The sequence below is a fragment of the Anabrus simplex genome, chromosome 1 (assembly GCF_040414725.1).
Source record: "Anabrus simplex isolate iqAnaSimp1 chromosome 1, ASM4041472v1, whole genome shotgun sequence".
NCBI classification, from domain to species: Eukaryota; Metazoa; Arthropoda; class Insecta; order Orthoptera; family Tettigoniidae; genus Anabrus; species Anabrus simplex.
The window spans coordinates 1,083,940,536-1,083,956,562 of record NC_090265.1 but is presented as its reverse complement, the minus strand read 5'-3'; the positions used below and the strand labels follow the sequence as shown (position 1 = coordinate 1,083,956,562).

General features: G+C 41.4%; 1 protein-coding gene across 1 annotated transcript in view; it reads left to right on the top strand.

The window, feature by feature from the left end:
- Positions 1 to 2,138: 2,138 nt before the first annotated feature.
- Positions 2,139 to 16,027, top strand: part of LOC136876273 (cytochrome P450 4g15) — a 175,511-nt gene continuing 161,622 nt past the window's right edge. Inside the window, exon 1 of the mRNA XM_067150086.2 lies at positions 2,139 to 2,317. Coding sequence (XP_067006187.2) covers positions 2,158 to 2,317 — 160 coding nt within the window. The 5' untranslated portion in view covers positions 2,139 to 2,157. The remainder of the gene's footprint in view (positions 2,318 to 16,027) is intronic.

Here is a 16,027-nt window from a genome sequence, read left to right as displayed (position 1 = left end):
GAAAAAACCAGTAGGCCTACAATAGCGGTAATTCGTTTCTCTTGAATATTGCAACGCCCTAAAAGAAAATAGAATTACGGAGACAACTTGACAGAATTGAGAAGCAAAGCCGAAAATAACCACTTTGGAAAGCTAAGCAAGGATAAGAATATAATAGGTGTTAAGTTCTTTTCAATGAACAGCTTCAATATTGGTAAGGATGTCTTTGTCGCCAGGGCGATCAAGCAGCAAATTCAGTCAGCTTTATAATTACAAATTGCGATGAGAAGTTCATACGTATAATTTTCAGATGGTATATTTATGGTTTTAAAATAAAAGAACTTTTACGAATGCGGTAATTAGCGGCAACCAGTGTATATTGAGTGCTTTTCGTATAATATCCTTGTGTTGGGTATTCAGCCTGAAGACTGGTTTGATCCTGCACATTTCCGCCAACAGCTGTCATAGATAGCCTAGGCGTCACTGAAGAAGCATCCTAGGGAACTGAGGAGTGAGACAGTTTCCCGTTGCTTTCCTCGGCGAGCCAGAAGTCGTTATTATATATCATTCTGCCAAGCCCATTCAAATGCATGCACCAACCGACCCCATGAGCGATATTTTTACACCATTCATAACCGGGACTGGCTGCATAAGGAATAGTATTACTAGCATCGCTCATACCTTGGTCACTTTCATGCCGCCAAAGCCAAGGATGAGACTGAGACAGGTCAATGAAAGTAACACAATACTCTAGCCCATACCAGAAGACATAGTGCACCGTAAACACTACATCTCGCCAGCAAAGACAATAATATCCTTATAGAAAATGTTCAATGGAGCAGAGTGAATAGACTCTTCTTCTTATTCTTCTTTTTCTACCGCTTTTCCCACACTTGTGGGGTCGCGGGTGCAAACTGCGTCGCACATGTTGATTTGGCCCTGTTTTACGGCCGGATGCCCTTCCTGGCGCCAACCCTATATGGAGGGATGTAATCACTATAGCGCGTTTCTGTGGTGGTTGGTAGTGCAGTGTGTTGTCTGAATATGAAAAGGAAAGTGTTGGGACAAACACAAACACCCAGTACCCGGACCAGAAGAATCCATCAGAGGCGACTAAAGTCCCCGACCAATCCGGGAATCGAACACGGAACCCTCTGAACCGAAGGCCTCAACGCTGACCATTCAGCCAATGAGTCGGAGCAGAGTGAATGAACTATATGGATATTTTAAGTGACCTGCAGGGCATTGTAGAAAATAAATTGACAACACTCTCACGAATTGCTCCACTACTGGTGAAGCTGGAGTCATCGCAGGTGTTAGTGTAATGTGATAGTTAACATCCAGTGAAAATGAGAGTGGGTCCGCCTCTGTGGTGTAGTGGATAGTGTGATTAGCTGCCACCCCCGGAGGCCCGGGTTCGATTCCCGGCTCTGCTACGAAATTTGAAAAGTGGTACAAGGGGTCCACTCAGCCTCAGGAGGTCAACTCAGTAGAGGTGGGTTCGATTCCCACCTCAGCCATCCTGGAAGTGGTTTTCCGTGGTTTTCCACTTCTCCTCCAGGCAAATGCCGGGATTGTACCTAACTTAAGGCCACGGTCGCTTCCTTCCCTCCTCCTTGTCTATCCCTTCCAATCTTCCCATCCCCCGCAGGTGAGGCCTCCTGGGCGAGGTACTGGTCATCCTCCCCAGTTGTATCCCCCGACCCAGGGTGTGAAGCTCCAGGACACTGCCCTTGAGGCGGTAACCTCGCTGAGTCCGAGAGAAAAACCGACCCTGGAGGGTAAACAGATTAAGAAGAAGAAAAAGAAAGGGAGAGTGGAAACTAAGGAAAGGACGTAAATCAAAAGTTGTTCATGATCAGATGATATCGTACGGTTATGGAGGACCCGGCGCAGTACGGTTGTTTTTGAAGGTGCTCAAATTCACCAGTCTCGTGTCGGGAGATTTACCGGCACGAAAAAAAGAACTCCTGCGGGCCAACTGGGCGTCTCCGAAAAGTAGTAATTAAGAGATACACCGTTACGGAGGGTTTTTTCCTTGGGGTTTTTTCCTGAGCCCCACGAAGAAACCAGCTTGTTGTGTAAAGTAGCGCGCGCCGTAGCGCTACCCCCTCCCTGGCGAGCAGCCACACTAGATATAAGTGTGGGTAAGGTGACAGAGTACTGTATGTGTGCGCCATGAGTGAAGTGTTCATCATTCTGCTGCTCTTGCCGCTCCTCTGGTACGCCCTCTACCGCTACAAGAGGAAACACTTCATCGCCCTAGCCAACAAGCTTCCCGGGCCTCGAGGACTGCCCCTCATCGGCAACGCCTTCGATTTTATAGGAAAGAATGAAGGTAGGCAGTGGGATATTTATAATGTGACTAAGTACTACCTTTCTTCCTAAAAAGGGTAGCTGCTAGGGCAGTCATGTGTTTTCGTGGAAGATCTGATGGTTGGTCCAAATCAGGCTTTAGTAAATATAATTTTAAGACTTCTTGGACACATCTTCGGTAGTTACGGTGTGAGTGAAGTCTTATAACCTATTATATCGATGTAGTGTCTGTAATAGTGTATATATGTTTATAATTAATTGAGCAGGATGTATCCGTGTCATATAATACTAGGCACCGTTTCAGCATTCGCCGGAGTAGAGAGGAACTCTATTTCTAAGATAGCTGCCAGTGGAATTTTAACCCATTTCTCCACTCATTTATGTCACCCCTTTAAATTCGAACCCAGGCCAATCTGGCCGAAGAGTACTATGCTAACCTATAGATCACTGGGTGGACTAATGAGATGTTAACCTACCGGTACCCTCAATGTTATTCACTACTGGCTGTTACCCACGGCTTCGCGCTCGCGAGGAGTTGTTAAGTTGATAAAAATTAATTGTTCCTCGGCACTGCACTAACAATAAGACATCATCTGAAAATCCCTGAAGTATAAAAACTCACCGAAAAATTGCATTTCATTTACCCCAGAACCTCTTTGTAAACCTCTTTCAAGTCGAAAAAAGTTTCTTTATCTCTAAAGGCGATTCAAAACACCGATTTTCACGTCTGTAACATCTTAGTTTTTGAGATATAAGTATCCTCATAAAGAGAATTCAACTCTTTCTTCACTTATTTCTCGATGTCCAGCTTAAGTTGATTTTCCGAAAACAAAAAGTATGTTATTATTTTTTAAGAGGATAACAAATGCCAATTTTCACGTCTGTAACATGTTAGGTTTATGAGATATACTCATTTTAAAAACTGCCCCACTCTTTTGCTAAGTGGTCAGCGTTGAGGCCTTTGGTTCACAGGGTCCCGGGTTCGATTCCGGGCTGGGTCGGGGATTTTAATCGCGTCTGATTGATTCATTCTGCTCGGGGACAGATTGTTTGTGTTTGTACCAACACTCTCGTCTTCATATTCACTCAACACACAGTATTACCAACCACAACAGGAACACGCAATACTAATTACATCCCCACACATGGGGTTGGCGTCAGGAAGGTCATCCAGTCGTAAAACAGGGTCAAATCCACATGTGCGACACAGTTCGCACCCCCCGACCCCACAGTGTGGAAAAGCGGTAGAGGAAGATGATACTCATTTTAAAACTTCACACGCCTTTTTTTATTATTTTACCCCCTTAAGTGGATTTTCCAAAAAAAGTGTGTTCATTCATTTTTAAAGGAGATTCCAAACACTAATTTCCATGTCTGTAACATGTTAGGTTTTTGTGATATATTGTAGATAATCTCGCTGCTGTAGGAATACTGGAGCTGGTGTTGCCATGGTTACGGCAGTTCATTTCTTTATCCGATTCCTAGAGCAGGGGTAGTGTGGTGCCAATATCTCCATAACGTTGACTTTAGGGCCTTAAAACATGGTTTTCGGACCTGGAGGGCTTACCGAGTTTTCTTCTTTGCGTCAAGGGGATTAAAATGAGCTTTGTCTCGTCCTTGGACGACAAATTCGATTTCGCCTATATTAGCCTATTATTTTTATATTTTTATACCTTCCCCCGTCGCCCCCCGCCCCCTCGAATTGTTTTGATAATAAAATACAGCCCATGTTACTCACTGGCAATGTAGCTTTTTATAGGTGAAGTAATTTTTAAAATCGGTTCAATAGTTTTTGAGTTTATCCGTTACAAAAAAATATACAAATTTTTCCTCTTTATAATATTAGTATAGATAATAATGAGGTAATGTGAGTCTTATGGCAGAAAAATGGGAATATTCCCAAAGTGTTACTTCATATTACAAAAAAAGTAGTCCTCCTCCGTAGTTTAATGGTTAAAAATGGCCTGGGTTCGATTCGCGGGACTACCAGAGATTTAAGATTGGCAAGAGGACTGGCATTTGGTTAAAAGGTACAGTTCATCTCCATTGGATGTGTGCCTGAAAAGAGCTGCGCGACTTTGGGAAATGCGAGAGCAGGAATTTATGTTTCTTTCTTTTTAACTAAAATTGTTCCAGAACAGATTTACTTGATACAAAGGGCAGGGCTTTTTTTAAAGGATGGTATTTTCTCTAGTCCTTCGCCTTGCCAGTATTAGGGATGTGGTAGGTGTTAGTCTGACTTTTGAAGTAAGGAAGTAGCTGTAATGCTGACGAGAATGGAACATTAGCGTTTGCACAGTACTCATTAGTTCATTACCTCACTTTCGAGCAATCACGTTTTCTCCAAATGAGCTCAGGTTTTTCAATGGGACTTCACCGTTCGGATCTCGAGTCTCAGAGACGATCTTTGGTATGATTTTTTTCCGAGTATCTTCATCTCTTATTTTCGGTAAACACCGGTATGATATATCTTTTGATGCCCCGAGGTACATTCCTCAGTAACCCTCTTCTTTCTGTCTTTTTCTCATTCATCTGCGGTCATCAATAATGAGGATTGAGCTTAGATTTACGACCAGATGCCCTTCCTGACACCAATTCTATGTAGATGGATGTATTCGCTATTGTGTGTGTCTGTGGTGGTTGTTTGATGTGGTGAATTAAGGAATTATGATTGTTTTAATTCTTTGTTAGTGGTTTAACGTCGCACTAACGCATCAAAGGTTTTTGGCAATGGTAGCTTAGGAAGGGGCTAGGCATGGGAAGGAATCGGCCGTGGCCTTAATTAAGGCACAGCCCCACGGGAACTACGTAAAACCATCTTCAGGGCTGTTGACAGTCGGGATTTTTTTCCTATTGGCTTTACGTCGCACCGACACAGAGAGGTCTTATGGCGACGATGAAACAGGAAAGGATTAGGACTGGGAAGAAACAGCCGTGGCCTTAATTAAGGTACAGCCCCAGCATTTGCCTGGTGTGAAAATGCGAAACCACGGAAAACCATCTTCAGGGCTGCTGACAGTGGGGATCGAACCCACTATCTCCCGAATACTAGATACTGGCCGCACTTAAGCGACTGCAGCTATCGAGCTCGGTACAGTCGGGATTCGAACCCACCATCTTCCGAATGTAAGCTCACAGATATGTGACCCTAACCGCACGGCCAACTCGCTCGATGAATTAAGATGTATATTAATATAGAATAATTGGCTAGATACGGTTAAAATCCTTGATCCAGTCGGGAATCAAATCCCAGGACAGTATGCACTACGCTGCCCTCTCATCAAGGATCTGGACCACTTTCCTCAATAATATTAGAGGTGAAGTATGCTGAGTGGAAACAGGGCTCTAAATCCGGCAGATAGACTATCCCCTACGTTCTAATAGGATGCTAGTTGAACTTTTATCTTTGTTTTCTACGACGCTCCGACTTATACAGGTCTTATGGCGCGATGATGGGGTAGGATAAGGCTAGGGTTGGGAAGGAAGCGAACGTGGCGTTTAATTAAGATATAGCCCCAGCATTTTTAGTGTTGTAAACATGAGAAACTACGGAAAACTATCCTCAGAGCTCCGGATAGTGGGGCTTGAACCCACTATCTCCCGAATACAAGCTAACAACTACACGCCTCGAACCGCGTCGCGGAAACGCTCGGTGGATGCTGGTTGACTCAGCCAGTTATTCAAACGAGTAGTAGACTGAATTTCCCTTGCGTTGGATTTCCTCAGAGGAAAATGTTCGGTTGATTCACAGTGTTGACCACATTGTTATCATCTCTTGTACTAGAAGTCAAAAAAATGTAGACCCTTACATTCACACGCATCAGAAGACACTTCTACTTTATGCCACTACAATAGAGTTATGTCCTCATCCCGAGTCGGATTTTATTTGTGGTAGGGAGTACGGCTCCATGACTAAATGGTTAGCATTTGGTCACTGGGGTCCCGGGTTCGATTTTCAGAAGGGTCCGGAATGTTAACTACCATTGGTTAATTCCGCTGACACGGGGGCTGGGTGTATGTGTTGTCTTCATCATCATTTTATCCTCATCACGACGCGCAGGACGCCTACGGGCGTCAAATCGAAAGACCTGCAACTGGCGAGCCGAACCTATCCTCAGGCACTCTCGGCACTGAAAGCCATTCGCCATTTCATTGTGATAGGAAGGCCATTTCTCTTCCGCTTCTCTCCTAGCCAACTGCACGTGGGCTTCCCATCTAACATTGCTTAACTTGGGATCTCACGAGATCCACCGTTTCAAAGTGACTACGCGTCATATATTATTGTCTTTAGAGACACCCGAGAGCCGGGTTCTTTTAAGGTTGCAATCTACAGGAACAGAGCTCTTTCCCGAAGAAAAGCAAAGCCATCTCTATAGAGGACGTAGAAGAGACATTCCAGGGCAAGTCCAGCAAAAAAAAAAAAAAAAAAAAAAAAAAACACCTTATATTTTAACATTTGTGGAGATTTTAGATGTAGAAAAGCTTCAAAATCAATATTATGTGAACAATATTTTCCCAGCTGCAATACCGCTCTCAGAAGAACTGATTAAATTTATATAATATAATTTTTCAAGAGAGCTCCGTGGCTCGGGCGGCAGCGTGCCGGCCTCTCACCGCTGAATTCCGTGGTTCAAATACCGGTCACTCAGTGTGAGATTTGTGTTGGACAAAGCGGACGTGGGACAGGTTTTTCTCCTTGTACTCTGGTTTTCCCTGTCATTTTCATTCCAGCAACATCCTCCAATATCATTTCATTTGATCTGTCAGACATTACTTATTGCCCCAGAGGAGGCTTCGGCAGCCGGCACAGTTCCTACCATCGCCGCTAGATGGGATCTTAATTTGTTCATTCCTGACCCGGTCGAATGACTAGAAACAGGCTGTGGATTTTTATAAATTTTCTAGACTTCCGAGGCAAATAATTTCAATCATCTGTGCAGACAGAAAATTGAATGTTAAGTGTATGTAAATCATGCGGGTTGATTACGATATTGAGATAATCATTAACATGTCAATTTTATTATTATTGAGAGTGAGAAAAATATCTGAATATGCCTGCATCAATGTTTATAGTTTCGGCAGTTGAATGAATCTCTGGTGTCAAATTTACAGAGTCGTGAATGATACACGAGTAGAAATGAATAATATTTATGTGGTAAGAGTGAGCTCTCACTGCAACCACGTAGCTACTCAACAGTGGACAGCCACGCAGCCTGTGTTCAACTGAAGTGCGCACAATAACATAGAGGCGCGAGTTCCGAAAACTGAACATATGAATTCACTTCTTCTTCTTCTTTTTTTGCTAGTTGCTTTACGTCGCACCGACACAGATAGGTCTTATGGCGACGATGGGAGAGGAAAGGGCTAGGACTGGGAAGGAAGCGGCCGTGGCCTTAATTAAGATACAGCCCCGGCATTCGCCTGGTGTGAAAATGGGAAACCACGGAAAACCATCTTCAGGGCTGCCGATAGTGGGGTTCGAACCTACTATCTCCCGAATAGAATTCACTTCTATACAAGTGCAGAAACACCCACAGAGTTTCGTAAACGCAGTCCGTCTCCCGCTATGAAGAGGAAACTGTAGTGGATAATAATAATGTTAGACACGAAATAGGCTTTTGGGCTTAGTGCAGTGTCAAGAAAGCAAGGTGAAACTCTTTGCGTTTCGCTGAGAACTATACTCTGATTGTAGAAGTTTTTCTTGTGAACAGTCAAGATTTTCTATTTTAGAACTCTTCCTCGAAAACAGTCAAGATTTTCTATTGTAGAAGTCTTCCTCGTGAACAGTCACGATTTTCTATTTTAGAAGTCTTCCTCGTGAAGAGTCACGATTTTCTATTTTAGAAATCTTCATCGTGAACAGTCAAAATTTTCTATTGTAGAAGTCTTCCTCGTGAACAATCAAGATTTTCTATTTTAGAAGTCTTCCTCGTGAAGGGTCACGATTTTCTATTTTAGAAGTCTTCCTCGTGAACAGTCACGATTTTCTATTTTAGAAGTCTTCCTCGTGAACAGTCACGATTTTCTATTTTAGAAGTCTTCCTCGTGAAGAGTCACGATTTTCTATTTTAGAACTCTTCCTCGTGAACAGTCAAGATTTTCTATTTTAGAAATCTCCCTCGTGAACAGTCACGATTTTCTATTTTAGAAGTCTTCCTCGTGAAGAGTCACGATTTTCTATTTTAGAAGTCTTCCTCGTGAACAGCCAATATTTTCTATTGTAGAAGTCTTCCTCGTGAACAATCAAGATTTTCTATTTTAGAAGTCTTCCTCGTGAAGGGTCACGATTTTCTATTTTAGAAGTCTTCCTCGTGAACAGTCACGATTTTCTATTTTAGAAGTCTTCCTCGTGAACAGTCACGATTTTCTATTTTAGAAGTCTTCCTCGTGAAGAGTCACGATTTTCTATTTTAGAACTCTTCCTCGTGAACAGTCAAGATTTTCTATTTTAGAAATCTCCCTCGTGAACAGTCACGATTTTCTATTTTAGAAGTCTTCCTCGTGAAGAGTCACGATTTTCTATTTTAGAAGTCTTCCTCGTGAACAGCCAATATTTTCTATTGTAGAAGTCTTCCTCGTGAACAATCAAGATTTTCTATTTTAGAAGTCTTCCTCGTGAAGGGTCACGATTTTCTATTTTAGAAGTCTTCCTCGTGAACAGTCACGATTTTCTATTTTAGAAGTCTTCCTCGTGAACAGTCACGATTTTCTATTTTAGAAGTCTTCCTCGTGAAGAGTCACGATTTTCTATTTTAGAACTCTTCCTCGTGAACAGTCAAGATTTTCTATTTTAGAAATCTCCCTCGTGAACAGTCACGATTTTCTATTTTAGAAGTCTTCCTCGTGAACAGTCACGATTTTCTATTTTAGAAGTCTTCCTCGTGAAGAGTCACGATTTTCTATTTTAGAAGTCTTCCTCGTGAACAGCCAATATTTTCGATTGTAGAAGTCTTCCTCGTGAAGAGTCACGATTTTCTATTTTAGAAGTCTTCCTCGTGAACAGCCAATATTTTCGATTGTAGAAGTCTTCCTCGTGAAGAGTCACGATTTTCTATTGTAGAACTCTTCCTCGTGCCAGTAAATCTACCGACATGAGGCTGACGTATTTGAGCGCCTTCACATACCACTAAACTGAGCCAGGATCGAACCTGCCAAGTTGGGGTCAGAAGACCAACACCTCAACCGTCTGAGCCACTCAGTCCGGACGAAAGCAAAAAATGTAGGTACGTTTAATTTATTTAGTTGTATTATATGTCCATTATTTATTTGAAACAAAACGTTCGATGTGCTTAGATATTCAATTCCGACAATACCTGTACTCATTTGGACACCCTATCCCATGCATTCTTTCGTTGACGTAAAGAACTTTGTTTACGTACACGTCAATACGATTTTGTTCTCTATTGCTACAAGAAATATCTGCATGTATACCCCTAACAGCCTGTATACAATAAGCCAATAAATATAAATATCATCTACCGGTATACTAATATGTAAAGAGAGACTGAGTTTGTACTTCCCACGTGTAAGAGTACCAAGCGCACATTTTCCTACGAATTGTTTCACATTTTATTTCGTTGTACGGCCCACTTAAGATGCACTGTGATAGTAAGTAGCGTATATGTTAACCAAAGATTCCAACTGTATGCCTGCCAATTTGAGCACGGTACGTCAAGCAGTTTTTACGCGAAAGAAAGACAAAGACAAAGAGACGAAGGATAAAGCATGCATCAAAACACAGAACATTTTTTCTTGGAAACTATATCGAAGAAAATGTATATTATTCCTTGTGGGAAATCGAATTTTAAGTACACTTGGTGAACTCCATTGTTCAATAGGACTAACCGTTTAGGCAGCGTATTCAGTTGTAAAGTGCCCAGGCGTACGTTCTCCTCTGACTTGCTTTACGTTTTCTATCACTACATGCCCCACTTTAAAGATAACGTGATAGTAAATAGGCTACACGTTAACCGAATGTATTATGATCTGTGTTTTGATGCATGATTTATCCTTCGTATCTTTGTCTTTGTCTTTCTTTCGCGTAAAAACTGCTTGACGTACCGTACTCAAATTGGCAGGCATACAGTTGGAAGAAAGAATGCCAGAAATAATAAATCTGAATGTTTATATGTTTGCCGGTCTGTATTTTTTCACGTAAAACTGTTCGACTGCTGGAGTTGAAATTTTGTTTAACATATAGGCTACTTACTATCACATTGTATCTTAAGGGGGCCGTACAGCGAAATAAAATGTGAAACAAGTCGTAGGAAAATGTGCGCTTGGTACCCTTACACGTGAATACCTTGAATAAAAGGTTAGTCAGCAAGTATTTATATAATCGTATAGCCTAAGTTACCGTCTGCAGGCATTTTAATTTTACGCCACCGAGTGAGTTGGTCGCGCAGCTGTGAGCTTGCATTCGGGAGATAGTGGGTTCGAACTCTACTGTTGGCAGTCCTGAAGACGGTTTTTGCGTAGTTTCCCATTTTCACACCAGGCAAAAGCTGGGGCTGTACCTTAATTAAGGCTTCGGCCGCTTCCTTCCCACTCCTAGCCCTTTCCTATCCCATCGTCGCCATAAGACCTATTTTTTTCGGTGCGACGTAAAATAAATTGTAAAAGAAAAAAAGAAAAACTTGACGCCATCTGCCTGCCTGCTCATTACTTCCGACGTTCCGTTTTAATTCAGGCCTACTCGAAGGCAAAGTGAACCAAATCTCTCTTGGGCGTTTATGGCTGATTTTTAATTAATTTTTGGGGAAAACACCAAATGCATCACCAGATATCTTTTACATGCCGACATCGTGTTGAATGGACCTTTTTTACCCCCTTCAAAAGTCTGACTACCTCTGCCGGGGTTGAACCCGTTCTCTTGAGTTCCAGAGGCCGATACTCTACAAAAGATCCACAGAGGCAGCTAGTCAACGAGTGTTCTTTTGTGACTGCCAGTAGGCAAGGCGGCCTGCCGTTATAATCAAAACTCCTCAACTCTATTGTGACCGGCAGTAGGTAAAAGGGGGCTGCCATTACAATGGAAACTTTCTAACGCGGGCTTCTCACGAGCCTGTAGGGACCTCCCCGTCGTGTTTCTCCGGTAACGCTAAAAGGCTTGCAATTTAATAAAATCTTACAACGTGTACACTACTTCAGCTAAAATTAGTATACAGTTCCGTAGAGAAGCACGGGTACATTAGCTAGATCTGTCCGACTCGTTGGCTGAACGGTCAGCGTACTGGCCTTCGGCTCAGAGGGTCCCGGGTTCGATTCCCGGACAGGTCGGGGATTTTGACCTTAATTGGTTAATTCCAACGGCACGGGGCTGGGTGTATGTGTTGTCTTCATCATCATTTCATCCTCATCACGACGCACAGGTCGCCTACGGGTGTCAAATAGAAAGACCTACACCTGGCGAGCCGAACCCGTCCTGGGATATCCCGGCACTAAAAGCCATACGACATTTCATTTCAGCTAGATCTTATATATTAGGCTACGTGGGATTCCTTTCAGATTATATCTTTTTAGGGTTAAACAAATTCGGTGGGTGTTCTGTCGTGATGTCCAAACGTATTTAAAGTCAGCAACATTAATGACCCAACACGTTTATTAGGCTTAATATTCTTGCTAGAGGAAATATTTGTGGTAAACAACGTGATTGTTACCGGTAGTTTCCTTTCTGGAAAGCTTTCAATTAAACAGGAATGCAAACAGTCTTGCATGGTCTGGCCTTGAGATATTGTGTCTTTGATGACTGAGCTATTCTTGTCTTAGGGGCTCACCATCACCCGTTCCTCGTAGAAGGGGGATATAAAGAAGAATGACGAGGGTAAAGGAGAACAATACTGAAGGAGAGAAATCTAGTTGGTTTGCTGGTTGTTGTTTTATGGGGCAAACCATTAAACTTATCAATCTCTATTAAAAGTAATTTAAGAATAAAAGCTACCCAGTACGGGGAAAGGCTATCCAGATCACACCATTCACTCCCATGGACTATCTGCGGTATGCGGTAAAAGACGACTAAAAGTGGGAGTGTGGGGTGGCAATCACGGGTCCCCAAGCTGAACCTGAAATCACTTACACCTGTTCGTGCCAGGCTCGTCACTTTCGTCTTTCCTATCCGACCTTTCTTATTCTTTTCTCGACAGTTTTGGATTTGCAAGCCTAAAGTCTTTCATTTTCACGTCCTTCATGGCCCTTCTCTTCCTTTTCTTCAGCCGATACCTTCACTTTTGGAAGAGTCCGCCTGTTCCATTGTTCCCTCTGATTAGCATTACAAGGGTATGCTTGCCCAGTTGGCTTCTTCCTCTTGAAACAGTAATCACCACCACCATGACTCTCATGCGCAAAAGTCACTATGACATTTATAACTATCTGTAATACTTCAGTTCTTCTTTCTTTTGTACCTTACCCGTTCCGGGTGCTGGCTATCACAATGACGATTTCAGATTTCAGAATTCTTTCACCGGGAGATCTGTCGACGTCCTCTACCTCTCTTGCGGAAGATGTTCTCCTGAATGGCGAACTGGAGTATTCGGTAATATCCTCCATCCCTCATGATATTGTCGAGGTATTATAGCTTCGTTTGTTTGATTGTATTGAGTGTCTCTTATTCTTTTTTATTCGGCTCGATAAGTTTTGGTTAGTAACATGGTCAACCTATGATATTCTAAGTAACCGTCTGTAAGACCAAATTTCAAATGTTTTGATCTTCTTCTGAGAAGCTTTCTTCAATGCCAAGGCTCAACTCTAGATAAAAACACCGGGAAAACTGTTACGGCCTCTCTACTACATCAAGATTTTTTCTTACCGTCTGCCATCCGTCGCATTCTACTGCTGCCATTTTCTCTCCATCTGCTTGCTCACCCAGCTGTTCACAAACTGGCCTGTTCCACTCTACTGTTGCTGCTCCGCTGTGACGTCACGCTACGTATTTTTCTTCGAGTAATTTCTGGACTCACTTCACCACCTATATAATCGTGCTATTACTTTGTTTCTCCGGTCAGACATCGAGTGAAAACATCCCTCAGTGGAGAGAGCGGAACATTTCGCAGGCGGCTTGCCCGTTGCGATGTTTTACATTTTTATTCTGTGAAAAGCTGCATTGAAAATCTTCAGACTGGATGAGCAAATGTTATAACTTTTTCATCTTTCGTGTTTTCCATCAAGACTTGAACACTGAACGATTGATTATTCTGTGCCTTTATGGCTTTCATTCCAATAGAGTCCTTCAGACTGATATCTTAATTAATCTTCTACTTTACATGATAAACTGTATCTGGACAAATGTTAGAAGTGTTGCCAATTCCTGAACTTTTCTTGAGGCCGGAGCGGTCACTCACACTGCGAACTTACAGGGTTTAAGCAGCCTGGAAAAATCCCCCTCCCTTTCCTTCCCTTCTCAGTCTGTCTCCTTTTTTCCTTTCTTTTCACGGTATAAAGTCGTATATTTCTGTCTTGTAACTTGCTCTAACTCTCTTACCCCCTTTTGGGTTTGATATTTGATTGTAAGTGTGGCCTTTAATCACTATTGTCAAATTGTATTAATACCTCCCCCTTCTTTCTTAATCAGTGTCATTTTTAAAAGAAAAAATATTTAAATAAAATATATACTAATTGTGGTTTTCCGCCGAATACGGGTCTTGGGCTTTTGCAGAAACTTATTGGTGTTATTCGCAAGAATCTTTTTAATCAAGATCTGTCTCAATTGCATTTTGTTGTTAAAAGGGCCGAGCCCTTACTAAAATCTTTGTGATTCCTATTCTTGGATTGTTGCACTTTGCCTGTTCTAGTCATTTATGGTTGAAATATAACTTGTTTAAATTGATTCCCTTTTCTTTAATTTTGTTTGTTGTATGCTCCCTCCCCTCTGTTCTCTTTTTTTTTTGTTTTTTTTTTTTTTTTTTTTTTTTGACTCTGCACTTACCACGGACGGCCCTCTTGGTCGGCCCGCCGTCGTTCCACTGACTCTGCTGATTGATAAATGTCTTGTTTAACACATCAGATTTTGTGTTGCCGTAACCTAACGAGATTTATGGTTTGGGGTATCAAACATATGCCCTTCCGCGGTCTGAATATATCATTTATTGATACCATATACTATTTCTTTTCGCCACAAAACATAGTATTTAACTAATCTGTTTTTCGTATCAAGTGTTAACGGAGCAAATGACTCATTTCCATAGATGTGGATCTTGCTTTTACTACATTAATTTTCATTTCCTTCTCTTGGTCCCAGTGTTCGTTTAGACTACTTCCCACGTAGATTATGTTGACTCTTTTAATTTGCATTTCTTCCTACCCTGAGTTGTACTGTAGATTAATGTTATTAATCAGTGGATTAATGTATCTAGATTGAACTAAAAGGCCTTGAAACGTAACACTAACGTACAATATTAATAATGGCATTAATGTGAGAATTATATCATCAATCTAAGATGTACACTACCATCCAAAAATAAACATAATAGAATATGAACAAATATTTTATTAACGAAGTGTCACAATTGTACAAAACAGTAAAAATTAATCAAACGTTTATCTAGTATACGATGAAGAATATATGAAATGAACAATGTTTTTTTAATTGCAAAGACATACATGCGAAAAGTAACTAAATTTGAAGAGCACTTCCTCAGTCGAAAAGGATATTAGTTTAAAGTGTGATCACCCCAAACGGCCACACGCTCCACGTAACGACGTGACATGCTCTCTACAAGGTGGTTCAAGAGCTCTGGAATTATTCTTGGTGGAGGATGCGGACTGCAACTCGTCTACATTTAGAATACCAGGCATGATCTATGGAGACCTCGAAGACCAGTGCATGACATGGATACTTTCTCCTTCAAGAAATTCCATCCATCAGGATGGCTCAATACGTACGTGTGATATCTATATATATATAAAGTAGCTTGTCCTGACTGACTGACTGATTCATCATCGCCGAGCTTAAACTACTGGACATAAAGAGAAGAAATTTTGGGGATATATTCATATTATGACGTAGGTGCTCGCTAAGAGAGGATTTTTGGATATTCCTTCGATAAGGGGGTGAAAACGGGGGTGAAATTTTAAAATGAGTTGCTCTATATCTCAAAACTTTAAAAGTTTACAGATGTAAAAATTGGTATTTAGAATCTTCTTTAAAAATAAGGAAACACGCATTTTTTTGTTTTCAGAAAATCCCAATAGGAGGGGTGAAAAAGGGTGAAAATGGGGAAAAATGGGTTGAATGCCTTTAATCAGGATACCGGTACCTATATCTCAGAAACTGAAGATATTACAGACCTGAAAATTGGTACTTTTGACCTCTTTTAAAAATAAAGAAACACGTATTTTTTTGTTTTTGGAAAATCCAATTAATGGGAGGGTGAAAAGGGGGTGAATTTTTAAAATGACTGAATCTATATCTCCAAACCTTTAAAGTTTGCAGATGTAAAAATTGGTATTTAGAACCTTCATTAAAAATAAAGGAACACGTATTTTTTTGTTTTCGGAAAATCGCAATAGGAGGAGTGAAAAGGGGCTAAAAAGTGGTTGAATGCCTTTAATGAGGCTACTTATATATCAGAAACTGAAGATATTACAGACCTGAAAATTGGTGTTTGGGATCTCCGTTAAAAATAAAGAAACACGTATTTTTTTGTTTCTGGAAAATCCAATTTAGGGGGGGTGAAAAGGGAGTAATATTTTAAAATGAGTGTATCTATCTCAAAATGTTTAAAGGTTATATATGTGA